Source organism: Nomascus leucogenys, chromosome 10 (genome assembly GCF_006542625.1).
Source record: "Nomascus leucogenys isolate Asia chromosome 10, Asia_NLE_v1, whole genome shotgun sequence".
NCBI lineage: Eukaryota > Metazoa > Chordata > Mammalia > Primates > Hylobatidae > Nomascus > Nomascus leucogenys.
The window spans coordinates 29,977,960-29,992,841 of record NC_044390.1 but is presented as its reverse complement, the minus strand read 5'-3'; the positions used below and the strand labels follow the sequence as shown (position 1 = coordinate 29,992,841).

At 34.2% G+C, this 14,882-nt stretch overlaps 1 protein-coding gene across 1 annotated transcript in view; it reads left to right on the top strand.

Moving 5' to 3' along the window:
* GLIPR1L2 (GLIPR1 like 2) overlaps positions 1–14,882 on the top strand; it is a 41,238-nt gene that overhangs the window by 15,274 nt on the left and 11,082 nt on the right. The window contains exons 2-3 of the mRNA XM_003259561.2: positions 3,873–4,118; positions 5,996–6,099. Of these exons, the coding sequence (XP_003259609.2) occupies positions 3,873–4,118; positions 5,996–6,099 (350 nt within the window). The remainder of the gene's footprint in view (positions 1–3,872; positions 4,119–5,995; positions 6,100–14,882) is intronic.

The following is a 14,882-nucleotide window of genomic DNA, read 5'->3' as shown; positions in this document are numbered from 1 at the left end:
AATTGCATGAAATGCATTGTCAAATAAGAAGAGAGGTGTTGGGAATGGTGGCTCACACCTGTAATCCCAACACTTTGGGAGGCTGAGGTGGGAGGATCACTTGAGCCCAGGAGTTTGTGACCAGCTTTGGCAATATGGTGAGACCCTGTCTCTACAAAAAAATAAAAGAATTAGCTGGGTGTGGTGGTGCACACCTGTAATCCCAGCTACTAGGAAGGCTAACAAAGGAGGATCAGTTGAGCCTAGGAGTTTGAGGCTACATTAAGCCACAATCACACCACTGCATTCTAGCCTGGGCAACAGAGCAAGTCTGTATCTCAAAAACCAAAACAAAAAAAAAACAAAGAGAAAGAGAGAGAGAGAAATACAAGAGGGGCCTGACAAAGACTCTCTACTTAACCAAACTTTAGTCAGACTTTCCTGAGCCCTCTCTGGCTAGGCCTGGGATTTAGGCCCTGTCCTATGGCCTGCATCACCCAGTTTTCACAAAAGTACCACCTAGCCCAGTTTAAGGAGAGTCTCCCACCCTCGATATCTGATTACTCTGAATATCGTCTGATCAAAATCTTCATCCCCTACCCTTGAGCTCTACCTGGCCTGACCTGACTACAGTGGCCTGTCTTCAGCAAGAATCCTGTTAGATCAATGTAGCAAGAACCCCCTCAAACTTGATGTCTCCTCATAATAATTTTTTATTCATTGACCCCCTCATCCTACTCCATGGCTATAAATCCCCACTTATCCTTGCTGTGTTTGGAGTTGAGCCTCAGGTGTCTCCCCTGTTGCAAGTCTTCCAAAGCTTTCATTGCTGTGTTAACAAGTGTCATGAATATTTTTTTCTTCAATAATGAAATTTTTCATCTGCAACTTTGTATCCTTCAGCTTATTCATTGAGATATTCCCATGTTTTGAATGGATGAATAAATAAATGAATGTGTAAAAGCACAAAGGGAAAATTAAGAGACAGAGAGAATAGAATGCAAAGTTCCTAAATCTTACAAATGGTGTGGAACTAAAAAACAAAATAAAGGGGAGAAAATTAAGAAATAATAGAAGCAAATTTTCTAGAGCTGAGGAGAGACATAAGTTTTTAGATTAAGATAAATGTCAGGGAAAATTGTGAAATACAATATTTTGTGCACTGTTTATCTTACACATAGCAATTATCTTTTCTGTAATTGTCTTTGAGCTAGGCAATTTACAATTTTTAAATTGTAGAAAAGTGATTGTAATGTAACTAATTTTGCTCATAGAAATGCAAATTCATCGTGTCTGATGAAATGTAATTGACTATTTCCCTGTAGATAAGACCCAGTTTTTACATTTATTCGTGAATGGATTTCAGCACTTCTTTACAACATGTAATCTTGAGAATTCTTTGGATTTTTCTTAAACAGGCTATAATATCTTAGTGGTTCCCTCATTAATTAATCACTTAAAATCATTGACACATGTATGAGAGTTATGATTATACCTTCCTTTTAAAATTATTTTTTAATGGAGTCCACCAAATGCTAAGCCCAATTAATGAGAAAAGGCCCATACCTAGACATATTCTAGGGAAATATATTGAAATAAAATCTTAAAATCTTCCTGTTACCTATAAGAGAGTACAGATTAGAGTATGGATTCAGCTTTTCTAGCTAAACAAAGACTAATGGCTAACAAAAATTTTTTGCCTTCTCAAAGCACATTTATCAACCTTATCTTGACATATTTCATTAAATATCTCATTAACTGCTTCTTGAAACTTTGACCTCTCTTTTCAATTATGATTTTTATTCATAGTTGAATAAAAGAATTTGGAGCTATTACAATTTATTTGCACATAGTCATGAGAAGTAAAATGCTTATAAACTTGGAGCTGGGAATTAGATTTCATGGGTTTAAATCCAGGCTCCACAATTTACTGTCTATGAGACATTTAATACACTTAAACTACTTAACCTCTTTGTGTTTTAGTTACTTCCTCTGGGCAAACAGAAATAATAATAATAGGGTTATTGGAACATTCAGTGAGATAATACATAAAATACACTTAAAATAGTGCCTGCCATGTAGTAAGGATGAGGTATGTGAACTATATGCATAATAAATCAGGTTGAAGTATAGTCCATGGGACATTGTTTGCAAATGGGAAACAATCTAAAGGTCTATTAATGGTGAAATGGTTACATTTATTATAGGCTATCCATGCTGTGGAATACTATGTAGACCTTGTAAAAATTAAGCACATCTAGTTATGTTAATATGGATCTCTTTCTCTACATGAAAACTGAAAGTTGAAGGCCAATAATATTATATATGATATGATCACAATAATGCATGGGAAAAAAATCACAAAATACCCGTTTAAAACAGCCAAACTTATAGTTAAATGTGTGTGTATGTTTGTATATACAGAGATAGAGAGATGTATACACAGGCAATTTTTTTAATAGTGGTTACCTCAGGGGAAGGGAAGTAGTAGGGAGATATTCTAAAGGTCTGATATGTTTATTTTCTATATTGTATTTATGTATAATCTATGGGATTCACTAAGAAAACTCTAAGGCAACCTTGTTCAATCTGTGGCCTGCAGGCTGCATGAGGCCCAGGACAACTTTGAATGCAGCCCAACACATATTTGTAAACTTTCTTAAAACATTATGAATTCTTTTGCGATTTTTTTTACTAGGTCATCAGCTATTCTTAGTGTTAGTGTATTTTATGTATGGCCTAAGACAATTCTTCTTCCAATGTGGACCAGGGAAGCCAAAATGTTGGACACTCCTGCTCTAAGGAAGTATGAGTATTGATATTCAGATGTTTACTTTCTGATACACTGTAACATATGTACTTAGTATTTTTGGTTTCACCACTATTTTGTTGATTTTTCTAGTGTGTGGTTTTTGTTCTTGTCCTTCACTAACAATTAATTTAATGAGTCTCTAAATGATGATAAAAGCACACATTTCTGGTTATTTCCAGATAGCTAGCCAGGGAACAGCATCTTATGCTATTTTCTCATATTTCTGCAACAAACTTTATATGTGCCTTACTTGTAACATTCACCAACTAATACCATGTGTTGAAAGTTTTTTTTTTTTTTACACAGACACATATATATATTCTCCGTCTTCTCTTTCTCTCATTCTTTAATCTTATATATATCTGATTTTATATATATAATATATATCTAATCTGATATATATATATGAGATATATATCTAATCCGATATATATATAAGATGTATATCTAATCCAATATATATATGATGCATATTTAATCCGAGATATATATAAGATGTATATCTAATCCGATATATATAAGATGTATATCTAATCCAATATATATAAGATGTATATCTAATCCAATATATAAGATGTATATCTAATCAGATATATAAAAAATATACGTAATTCTAATAAAGCAATTTGAGGACAAAATTTATGCTGACTTAGCATTTTATTCTTGACAATATGATATTTTGCATATAATCATTACTTAATACCTCTTAAATAATATTTTAGATTGTTATATTTCTGTGTACAAAAAGGCATGAGTTTAAAAATATATACTCTGAGCAGACTATAGGTAATTGCATTACATACTTCTGAATAGACTACATGTAAGAGTATTATCATTTCCATCATCTAGCATTCTAATATTTTAATTACAAATATATACATAGTCCTTTGTCTCAGGAAATGGTCATCTCATTTCTGATTATCCTATAGAAGTTTTTCCCAGTAGAAATTTCTCAACCAAGATGCACAAGTACAAAGTTAGAATTGTTTCCTTTAAATATAATGATAACTCAAGAAAAAATATTTTAGACTACAGAAAAAACTTCTTCTTTTGTTCTCTTTGCTTTTTGAATATTTTTCAGACTTGGGATGTAGCTTTATCACGGACTGCTAGAGCATGGGGAAAAAAATGTTTGTTTGAGCATAATATTTATTTACAAGATGTACATATGGTCCATCCTAAATTTTATGGTATTGGTGAAAATATGTGGGTCGGCCCTGAAAATGAATTTACTGCAAGTATTGCTATTAGAAGTTGGCATGCAGAGAAGAAAATGTACAATTTTGAAAATGGCAGTTGCTCTGGAGACTGTTCTAATTATATTCAGGTATGTAATTTTTATTTTGTTATTAATTCAAACACTTCTTAATTGCTTTATGCCTAGTTTTATTATGTTTCAAATTTGTACATAAACTCAAATAATAAAACTATTACATTTAATAAGATCACAATTTTAATCAATCTTCCTAGTCTTCAAAATTCCTACCATCCCATCTTTTATGTGAACCATACAATTAAAACATTATTTTAAATATAGTAAACCTAATCTCCACGTTCAAAGATGAAAGTCACTTTCCTAAAAATAATGTACACTGGAAAAGGAGGAAAGAAACCAGTAAATACAAATACTTTATGAATTATTGACTATAAACATACGTAGAAGATGCTTTTGTGCATATCAGTACACATACTACTATATAGCTGATTGATTAAAACATTTGAAATGCAAATTAATAGTATTATTTCCCTGCCTCTGGTTCAATAATCCACCCTCACACTTTATACTCCAGGAATATTGAAGCACTTTTCATTTCAGGTACATAACCTTTGTTATTTTATACATCACATTGTTTAACAATAATTTATTTATATGTCTGATTCTACATGGAGGGCAGGGACCTTGCCTTTTCATCCATATATTCTCAACCTAACAACATGACATTATTTAGGTCTGCAATAAATATTTGTCTCAGGGATCAAGAAATTATTGCATGAACTCCCACATTTATTTAAAAGGTAGTTTTTCAATCAATAGACTCTGATGTCACGTTTTATGTAGAACTTTACACTTTGGAATTTGTTCGTGTTGAACTCATGTCTTTCTCTTTCACCCAATCATGCTTCAAAAATTTTTAGCATCAGTTTTTTTTTTCTGATCATTTCTTTCTTCTAGAAAGTTATAGTGATTCTCCATTGACTTGCTCCTATCAAACCTAGCCTCTTTAATATGACTTTAATACTCAATAAACTAACCAAATCTACTCCCTAACATAGTACTCTGTGTTTTTACTCCTTAATTCTATTCTCCTAGACCTTCTCGTTTCCTACGTATGACATGCTTAACTTCTTTAACTCTTGCAGATATTCTATTCTTTATTCTTTTAATGTATCACCTTTTTAATGTGTCTCTTTATTTCTTTAAGAATCACACTTTTAAAACCACTAAGGCTTGAGATAAAAGAATGAAACAAGAATGGTTCCTCTTTCTTGCACAGAGGTTAACAAAACAAAACAGTACTTTTTGGTTCACTTGGAAGTATTAGAAATATTAAAGTTATACAGATAATTTCTGGAATGCCTTTGATTATTCCCATCTTTTTCATTCCAATTCAAGATCTGTTTCTCTTTTGTAGGAACCAGCTCTTTTATTTCATTTTTTAATGAAAAGGCCAGATTCTGTTTTATCCTACAATAGAATTTTCTTAACAAAGAGAAGGAGAAATGCCAATAGCATTCAATACTTCTCTACTCTTGTATCTCTTTTACTTTCCTATAATCGGATTGTCTCTCTTCTTCTCCCTTTTTTCCACAACTTCAATCTTTTAAAAACTTTTTCTCCTCTTTCTCATCTTCCTCTCTTCCAATAACCTAGAACTTTCCAATTCAACCAGAGGTTGAAAATTCATTCATCAGGCGTGACTTCCTTTGGCTCTGAAGCATTATTCTGGATCAACAGTGTTCTCAAACAGTTCTTCCTAAAAATATGGTATTGGTAGAACCTATTGAAGTATTTCTCTAAATACAGTGTTGAAAAGGCTGCCCAGACTCCGTGGTAACTCTCTACATGTCTCTAAATGAAAATAGTTTATATTTCTTGAATTGCTTGGTGAAAAGTTCCATGTGAATGGAATATATTATTGTTTATAATATGAAAGTAAATGTTTAAAATTAAATTTTGCATCTTTCTTGAAAATTTTATTTTAGCTTGTTTGGGACCACTCTTACAAAGTTGGTTGTGCTGTTACTCCATGTTCAAAAATTGGACATATTATACATGCAGCAATTTTCATATGCAACTATGCTCCAGGGTAAGTTACTTAAAATTAATAAAAGAATATAAAATAAATTCAGAATATTTCAAGGTAAGTTTTTCTAACTTTTAATATATTTTTATAAGTGTTTTTTGAACTATAAAATAATTAAATATAATACTTTACATTGAAATATTTTCAATCAATTTTATAATGAAATAAGTCATAAATTGGACATATTGATTTTACTTATACACTAGTCAAATATTACTTCCTAGAGTAACCTTAACTTTAGTATTATTTCACAATATTTCACTTAATTAGCATAAGGCAAATTATTTTCCAAAATAGTTTATTCTAAAATTTATAGTAAAAGTAGAAATAAAATTAGATGTGTTGAAATTTATTTAGTAAATAAGGAATATGTCAGTTTTGTAACACGAAGAACACTTTTAATTGACCACCCCTTGGAGATTACATTATTAACTGGGACCTGTCTTATATGTATAAGGAATTGTAACGTCTCAGAGATTGAAAAGCACTTCAAACATCTTTTAGTCAAGCTATTCATATATGACTATACCGTATACCTGAGTACCTTCAAATGATGGAAAATAACTGCATCTCAAAATAGCTTCCATTTCTTGAGAGCTCTTTTGGAAGGTTCCAAGCTTTCTTACAGGTCAATATAATACTATAAATAATATTATTATAACTTCCAAATAAGTTAGAAAATGTTTGAATTAACATCTTAAATAAACAGTAAGAATTGACTGCCTACCAAGATTGAGAACGAATTTCTGCCAAATAAAATGCTTTGGGACTAAACCAGAAAGAAAAATTTAAAAAGCAGTGATTACTGATTGTAGTCCCCTGGCTAAGAAAAACAATAGAACTATGCTGTGAGTCAAATTAAACTCAGCTCTTTCCTGATGTTCTCATTAGCTCTTGCTAACTTTGAATATAGACATGCAAAATAAGTTTGGAATATAGAGTTGCAAAACATTTTAGGTGTCCTTTCACTCCTACAGACTGGAAGCATTGGGATACCTATTACATGCAGAAACTTTAAAAATTACTACTGATTGGTCTTGCAAATTCAAACAGAATTGTACACCGGGGAGGAGAGGGTTGGTAGAGGTTTTTCTGGGGCACAAATCCTCATTTATTCACTCAGCAAGTATGTACAGGCTCTGTTCTTTCTACTAACAAGACGCAAAAAGACACCACATTTAGTTTATAGTCTTGGCAGGGAGACAAACACTTTTTAATAAGTGAACACATAGATAAATAACATTTTAATTAGACAATAAAATATACTGTAAAAAGCAAGATTAGCAAATAGAGAATGACTGGTCTAGAAGATAGATAGGGTAGTCACAGAAGAAGGGTGTCATTTGAGCTGAAAACCAGATGTTCCCGGTAGAAGTATGTTCCAGATAGGAACATGTATAAAAATCTCAGAGATTGGAATGAGTTTAACATGTTTGAGAAAGGAATAACTGTGGTTAGAGGTAGGAGTTGAGGTGGAGAGTTAGATGACAGCTAGACCAAATATAATAACATATGTTATGTTAAAGATTTTGGAATTTATCCTAAGTAATGACAAAGCCATTGGAAGGTCTTAAGCACAGAGTGACATGATCTCATTTTTGTTTTGAAAAGAACACCTTAACAAAAAGATTACTGTGGCTGTTGGTAGAGAATGAAATATAAGGAAACAAGAGTGTAAAGAGGAAGTACAATTAGGAGGCTGTTTCCTGCAGTACAGGCTACAGACTGATATTTTGGATTAGGGTTTTAGCATGTGGATTGTTTATCGAGTTGGATAATGAATTACCACAAATGTAGTGATTTAAAGCAGCACCCATTTATTATCAAACAGTTCTATAGGTCATGAACCCAGGCATATTGTGGCAGGATTGTCTTCCCAGGGTCTCAAAGGCCAAAATCCAGATGTTGACTAAGTATTCACCTGGAGGATTGGAGAAGTACCTGCTTCCAAGCTTATTCAGGCTGTGAGCAGAATTTAGCTCTGTATGGTGATGGGACTCTTGTCTTTGTTTCCTTGCTGGCTCTTAGCCATGTGTTGTCTCTTCTTCTGGAGCTGCCCATGTTTCTTTGACACGTGGCCTCACCATCTTCAAGTAAGCAAAGGTATGTCAGAGCCTTCTCATGTTTCAAATCTCTGACTCCTCTTCTGTGACCAGCTACAGAAAACTCTCTGCTTTTAAAACACCCATAGGATGAGTCAAGGCCAACCTAGATAATGGCAATATTTTAAGGTCAGTGGTGCCTTATAATATAATTATGGAAGTAAAATTCATCATATTCACTCTCCTGAGAATTATGCATGGCGTGTACATGAGGAGTGGAGGATCTTGTGATTCATCTTAGAATTCTGCCTACCATAGAATGGAAATGGTGAGGAAAGGTCTGTTTCTGGGTATATTATGAAGGTGGAGCTAATAATACAAGCCAATTGGTTTGACTTTAGGGATAAATTGAATAAAATAATCAAGCAACACTGTGCCTATGTCTTTAGTCTAAAAAACTGGGTGGATGATGATTTCATTAACTTAGAGAAGATCAAAAGATATGTTTTCTATTTGAGTATATCAGATAGAAAAATCAATGTAGAAGTGTGAATGAATCATAAGAAGCAGACAGCCATATGAAAGTATGTGGTTGTTTTCTAAGTAGAGGAAACTTCTGGTATAAAGGCCCTGAAGTGGAAGTCACAGTGAATTAGATCAGCATGTGGGAGAGTGAATATGGAGACAATTTAAGAACTAAGTCCTGGGGCGCTACGCTATTTCAAACTAAGGCAAAAGAGCTAGTAAAGGAGAATGAAGAGAGGCTAATGAGGTATGAGGGAAACCAAAAACCTGCTGGTAAGGTACTTGGAAGTCAAGTGAAGAACATGAGCTAAGAAGGCCAAACTGGTTAACTCTATAAGATGCTGCTGAGAGAATGAGAAATTGAGGAAGGAGAACTGACAGTTCCATTAGATGAGATGAAGGTATTTGGTGACCTTAATAAGAATAGTGAGTACAGGGGTCTCAGATGACTACAGTGATAAGATGAAGCTACTAGTTGTTGAAATTACCCTTTTTTTCTTGCTACTCTCCTATTGCATAGGCTTCTTTGTCTTGAAATTTCTGTTAACCATTTTTCCTTTGATACAAATATTGGCAAGTCTACCATGAAGGATCTAGATTGGAACAGTTATCAGTCAACTCAGTCCAATTCTTATTTGATTATGTACCTAAAATAGACAATCACATTATCTCATTATCTCTCTTAAGGATAGTTGGTAGAAAAATCAATCCATTACAATATTATAAAATACTGGGTAGAAATGAATGTAAAAAACCAAATTGAAAATTAGAAGGTATAGTAGGATGAACGGTGCCCCCCCACCCCACCAACGTTATGTTTAGGTCCTAATTTCCAGAACCTGTCAATATTACTTAAACGGCAAAAGTGTGAATATTACCTAATATGGCAAAGATGTGGTTAAGATAAGGATCTTGAGAGAAGGTGTTTATTCTGGATTATTTGGGTGAGGGCTAAATGCAATCACATGTATACTTGTAAGAGATGGAGAGGAGGATTCAGCATTAGACACACAAAAAAGGAGGAGGCAGTGTGACTACAGCGGAAGCAGCTACAGTGATGCATCCATAAGCCAAGGAGCTAAGGCCACCAGAAGCTGGAAAAATCAAGGAACAGATTCTTAAGAGCCTTTGGAGGCAGCACAGCCCTGCCAACACCTTGATATTGGACTTTGGGCCTCCAGAACAGTGAGAGAATAAATTAATGTTGTTTTAGCCACCCAATTTGTGGTAATTTGTTAATATAGTTACAGAAAATTAATGCAGAATGGAAAAATAAAACAGACCTGGCCATGCATACAGAAAACAACAAGTCAAAGCAACCTTGAAAATTTTTCTCAGAAACACAAAGGTGAAGAATAGAGGTCAAAATATATATGAAAAAATAAAGGAAATATGTATGGCATATACATCTACAAACTGGTGTTTCTAAAGAATAGAGAAGAGCCAAGGAAAGAGAAATAATAAAGAAAGAAAATGTTCCTAATCTACAAAGATATCTGTATAAAGATTAGAATACTTTATAATGTAACAGAAAAAAACTGAAACAATATTTACATATAATTATTTACTAGTCCTTATTTTTCATTTTCAAAGATAAAAACTCACACATTTTAAGTACAATTTTAAAAAGTAAAATAAAACAATATTAATTCGATTACTCTAAAACTTAAATATTAGAAAAGACACAAGGATGACCATAAGAATTTACACTTCATTGATAGGTAATGTTATTAACTGAGCTAGGAAAAGATATAGAGTGGAGGGAAAATAACTGTTTTATTTTTAGGCATGTTGGATCTGCAGTTGACTACAGGACCTTTCATTTAGTTAAATATAATTTTGTTATAAGTGTGCCAAAGACATTGCACATTACATTTTATGTAATGTAATTTATAAATATTTCCCCAGTTTGATGTTTAACTGTTGACTTAAGATGCAATTCATTTTTGTCAAATCGTATTGTTTTCTTTTACTGTAGAAACAAAAGTATCAGTTTTTTTTCATGGGTTTTGAGGTTTGTGTCATGCATAGATAAGCTTTCTCAAAATATTACTGCTATTTTTAATTATCTTATATTTTCTTCTAGCAATTCTTATGTTATCCATTTTGCTTCTGTACATTCTGTAAGCTGGTATAAGAATATCTTGCGTAAAATAACTATAAAGACTGGACAAAACATATACAACAACTGTTTTTAGGCATTAGGAAACAACCAGTGTGGGTCTTTGATCTCTTCAAATAAGAAAGAACTCAGTGGGAGTCACATATTTGTCCCAGTTTTCTCCCTGAAAGTGTTTCCCAAACTGTAGCCAGAGAAACAGAATCCAAGCAAAGAATGTGTATTTTGCTGGGTAAAGGAGATATCAGTGTCTGTCAGTGCTAAGGTGTTTGGTATTTGGGACCAGAATCTCAAAGAGGAGGAGGCTTCAAAGAAGAAGCCCCCCGAGTCTATGTAAAAACTTTCTGCAGGTCCTTGGCCAACTCTTTAGCTGCACCTCACAAAGCAAGATGCTCAATGGATTAGCGGGGACCAGTTATTCAGAAGCTGAAGATCTGCACAGATATTTCAGAAGCTGCACAGTGCTGAGAAGATAGATAGAGTTACAGTTTGGGCCCAGCCAAAATGGAGAGTTGTTAGTTAACACCCTGGGCACTAGCTTGTGGACTCAGAAAGGCCATGCCCTAAGAGTAAGAACCATACCCAAAGACCAAGCCCACCATAGGAATAAGGGAAACAGTAATATAGACCCATCTAATCCTAAAACCAACCCTCAACAGGATGGCAGTTATCTGCCAGTAATTTCACTGTCAGACAAAGCAAAACTCACCATTTTTTTAAAGGAAGCTGATGTAATGGTTAATTTTATGTGTCAGCTTGGCTAGGCTGTGGTGCCCAGTTGTTTGGTCAAACCAGTCTAGATGTTACTGTGAAGGTATATTTCAGATGTGATTAACGTTTAAACCAGTAGGCTTTGAATAAAGCAGATTATCCTCCATAATTTCACTGAGCTTCACCCAATCAGTTGAAGGTCTGAGGTCCTTTCAACTTTTAAGAGAAAAGTCTGAGGTCTCCAGAAGAGAAAGGAATTTGCCTCCAGACTCCCTCCTTCAAACTCAAGACTATAACATCAGCAGTTCCCTGGATCTCCAGCCTGCCAGCCTGCCCTGCAGGTTTTGGACTTAAACCAGCTCCCATGAGCCAATTCCTTAAAATAGAGTCTCTCTCTCTCTCTCTCTCTCTTTCCCTTTCTGTCTCTCTGATGTATGTGTGTGTATGTTTATACACATGCATATACATCATATTGGTTATATTTCTCTGGAGAACTTTAATACAGATTTTGGTACCAGCAGTAGAGTTTGAGGCCACAAAGGACATATTCAATTAGATCTGCTGGATCTATGGCCCAAATGGCTGATCAACTTGTGTGACATCCTGCACCTGTTGGTGCCTTCTCTTGTTCTAGGCCTCACTCAAAAGTAGAAGCTTTCAAGTCACTCAGTAAATGCGCTGCAACAGCACACCCAAATGAGGAATATGTTGCCTCCAAATCCAAAAAGTCCTGCTAAGTTTTTTTTGCCCCTTGTTTGATTACAGAAGGAGATAAGTGCAACAACATATCTTCCACCTTAGAAGGGACATCTCAACATGCAGCATACCACTGTACCCTAGAAACTTCACTGAGGTAAAAGACCCCTGGATTTGTGTCAGATATTGAACCTGAATTTGATCAAGCCTCAAGACCTAACTACCAGAAATACAGGGAATATAGTAACAAGGTAAACAGCATCACAGTCGTACAGTCACCCAAGTCCTAACACCTAAGACTTCAAAATTTGACCTTATTTGGAAATAGGGTGATTTGGGGTGTAATTAGTTAAGATGAGGTCATAGTGGAGTAGTTTGGGTCCCTAATCCAACGTGATTAGTGACTTTATAAGAAGATGGAAATGTGGAGATACAGAGACATGGGGCTAATGTCATGCAAAGAAGGAGTGATGTGTCTACAAGCCAAGGAACACCAAAGATTGCTGACCATCACCAAATGCTAAGAGAGAGGCATGGAGTGAGTCTCCATTGGAACCCTCAGAAGGAACCAACTGTGCTGACACCATAATTTTGGACTTTTTGCCTTCAGAACTGTAAGATAATAAATTTCTGTTGTTTTTAAGCCATCTAGTTTGTGGTACTTTGTTACAGCAGCCCGAGAAAACTAATACACAATGATAAAAACCAACAAATATCTCCCATAAAATTCAACCAAATTCAGCTTCCCTTCCCAATTTAAAAAGAAGCTAACAAGTGAAACTTAGTAAAATTAGGGAAAAATTCTTGTTTTCATTAAAATGGTGTTTTTAAAGAACCTCAAACTAAAAGGTATCATATTTAGTGGCGATATCTACAAGAATTGCCATTACGGTTTTAAAAAGATAAGAAATATTCATTCTGGCCGGGCGCGGTGGCTCAAGCCTGTAATCCTAGCACTTTGGGAGGCCGAGGCAGGCGGATCACAAGGTCAGGAGATTGAGACCATCCTGGCTAACACGGTGAAACCCCGTCTCTACTAAAAATACAAAAAATTATCCGGGCATGTAGGCGGGCGCCTGTAGTCCCACCTACTCGGGAGGCTGAGGCAGGAGAATGGCGTGAACCTGGGAGGCGGAGCTTGCAGTGAGCCGAGATCGCGCTACTGCACTCCAGCCTGGGGGACAGAGCAAGACTCCGTCTCAAAAAAAAAAAAAAAAAAAAAAAAATATTCATTCTATAAGAATCAATCAAGATACCAGTGTTAGTGAAGAAAAGCAAATCAATGCAATTAGACCCAAGAAAGAAATAAAGGGCCTAAATGAAAGATGAAAGCAGATACATTATTATTCAATACTGAAGAAACCCAAGATTCCTCATTTTTAAAATTAATAAAAATAATATAATTCAGCAAATCAGCAATTTATAAAATTAATCTTCAAAGCTTAAAAGCTTTCCTATCTATGAAATTATGAGTTGGAAAATACTGTAAGACAATATGTATAAAAACATAAGATATATCTTAAAACTTTACAGACTTAATATGAAGAAAATGTTTAAAGTTTACTAAAATATTTAATAGAACTTTTAAAAGTGGAAAGACATACCATGTTTATAGATGAAATATTCAGTGTTTTAAAGTCACTTCAGTCTTTATCATTCCATACACTTCATTCAATTCAGATTAAAATTTTTAATCAATATTTTTATAAGTTGATATAACTGAATAACATTACAATTTATATGAAAAAAATAAACACTGGTATATAATTAGGCAAAGAAGGTAATGAATAACAAGGGAAGTTATAGCTACCAGATTTCAAAATATGTTATGAAGCTGCAATAGTTAAAAGGCTAAAATATGGGCATATGAATAGATAGAGTTATTGTGTTATACAGGTGAGGGTCAATAAGTAGATCCAAATCCATATGTAATGACTGTGATAAAGTTGGCATTTAAAATCACTGGTTAAAGTATTTAAATAATGGAATTAGGAGAGCCTACTGGCTGGATAAAAGTAAAACTGAGTTTTTCACTCATCTTAGAGAAATAAATTTCTAACACATAAAAGACTTAAACATTACAAAGTGAAGTCATGAAGGCTATATTAGTGACTTTACTTACAATTTGGAAGGTATAAGGACTTACCTATCGGAACATTAAAGTCCAGAGACTATAAAGGAACACATGTATGAATCTGAGTATAGAAAAAATTATTTATTAAATAGGGTATCCTTTCCCCATTGCTTGTTTTTGTCAGGTTTTTCAAAGATCAGATGGTTGTAGATGTGTGGCGTTATTCCTGACGCCTCTGTTCTGTTCCATTGTAGTATAGTTTGAAGTCACGTAACGTGATGCCTCCAGCTTTGTTCTTTTTGCTTAGGATTGTCTTGGCTATTCGGGCTCTTTTTAGTTCCATATGAAATTTAAAGTAGTTTTTTCCAATTCTGTGAAGAAAGTCAATAGTAGCTTGATGGGGATAGCATTGAATCTATAAATTCCTTTGGGCAGTATGGCCATTTTCACGATATTGTTTCTCCCTATCCATGAATATGGAATGTTTTTCCATTTGTTTGTGTCCTCTCTTATTCATGTCCTTTGCAGGGACATGGATGATGCTAGAAACCATCATTCTCAGCAAACTATCACAAGAACAGAAAACCAAACACCACATGTTCTCACTCATAAGTGGGAG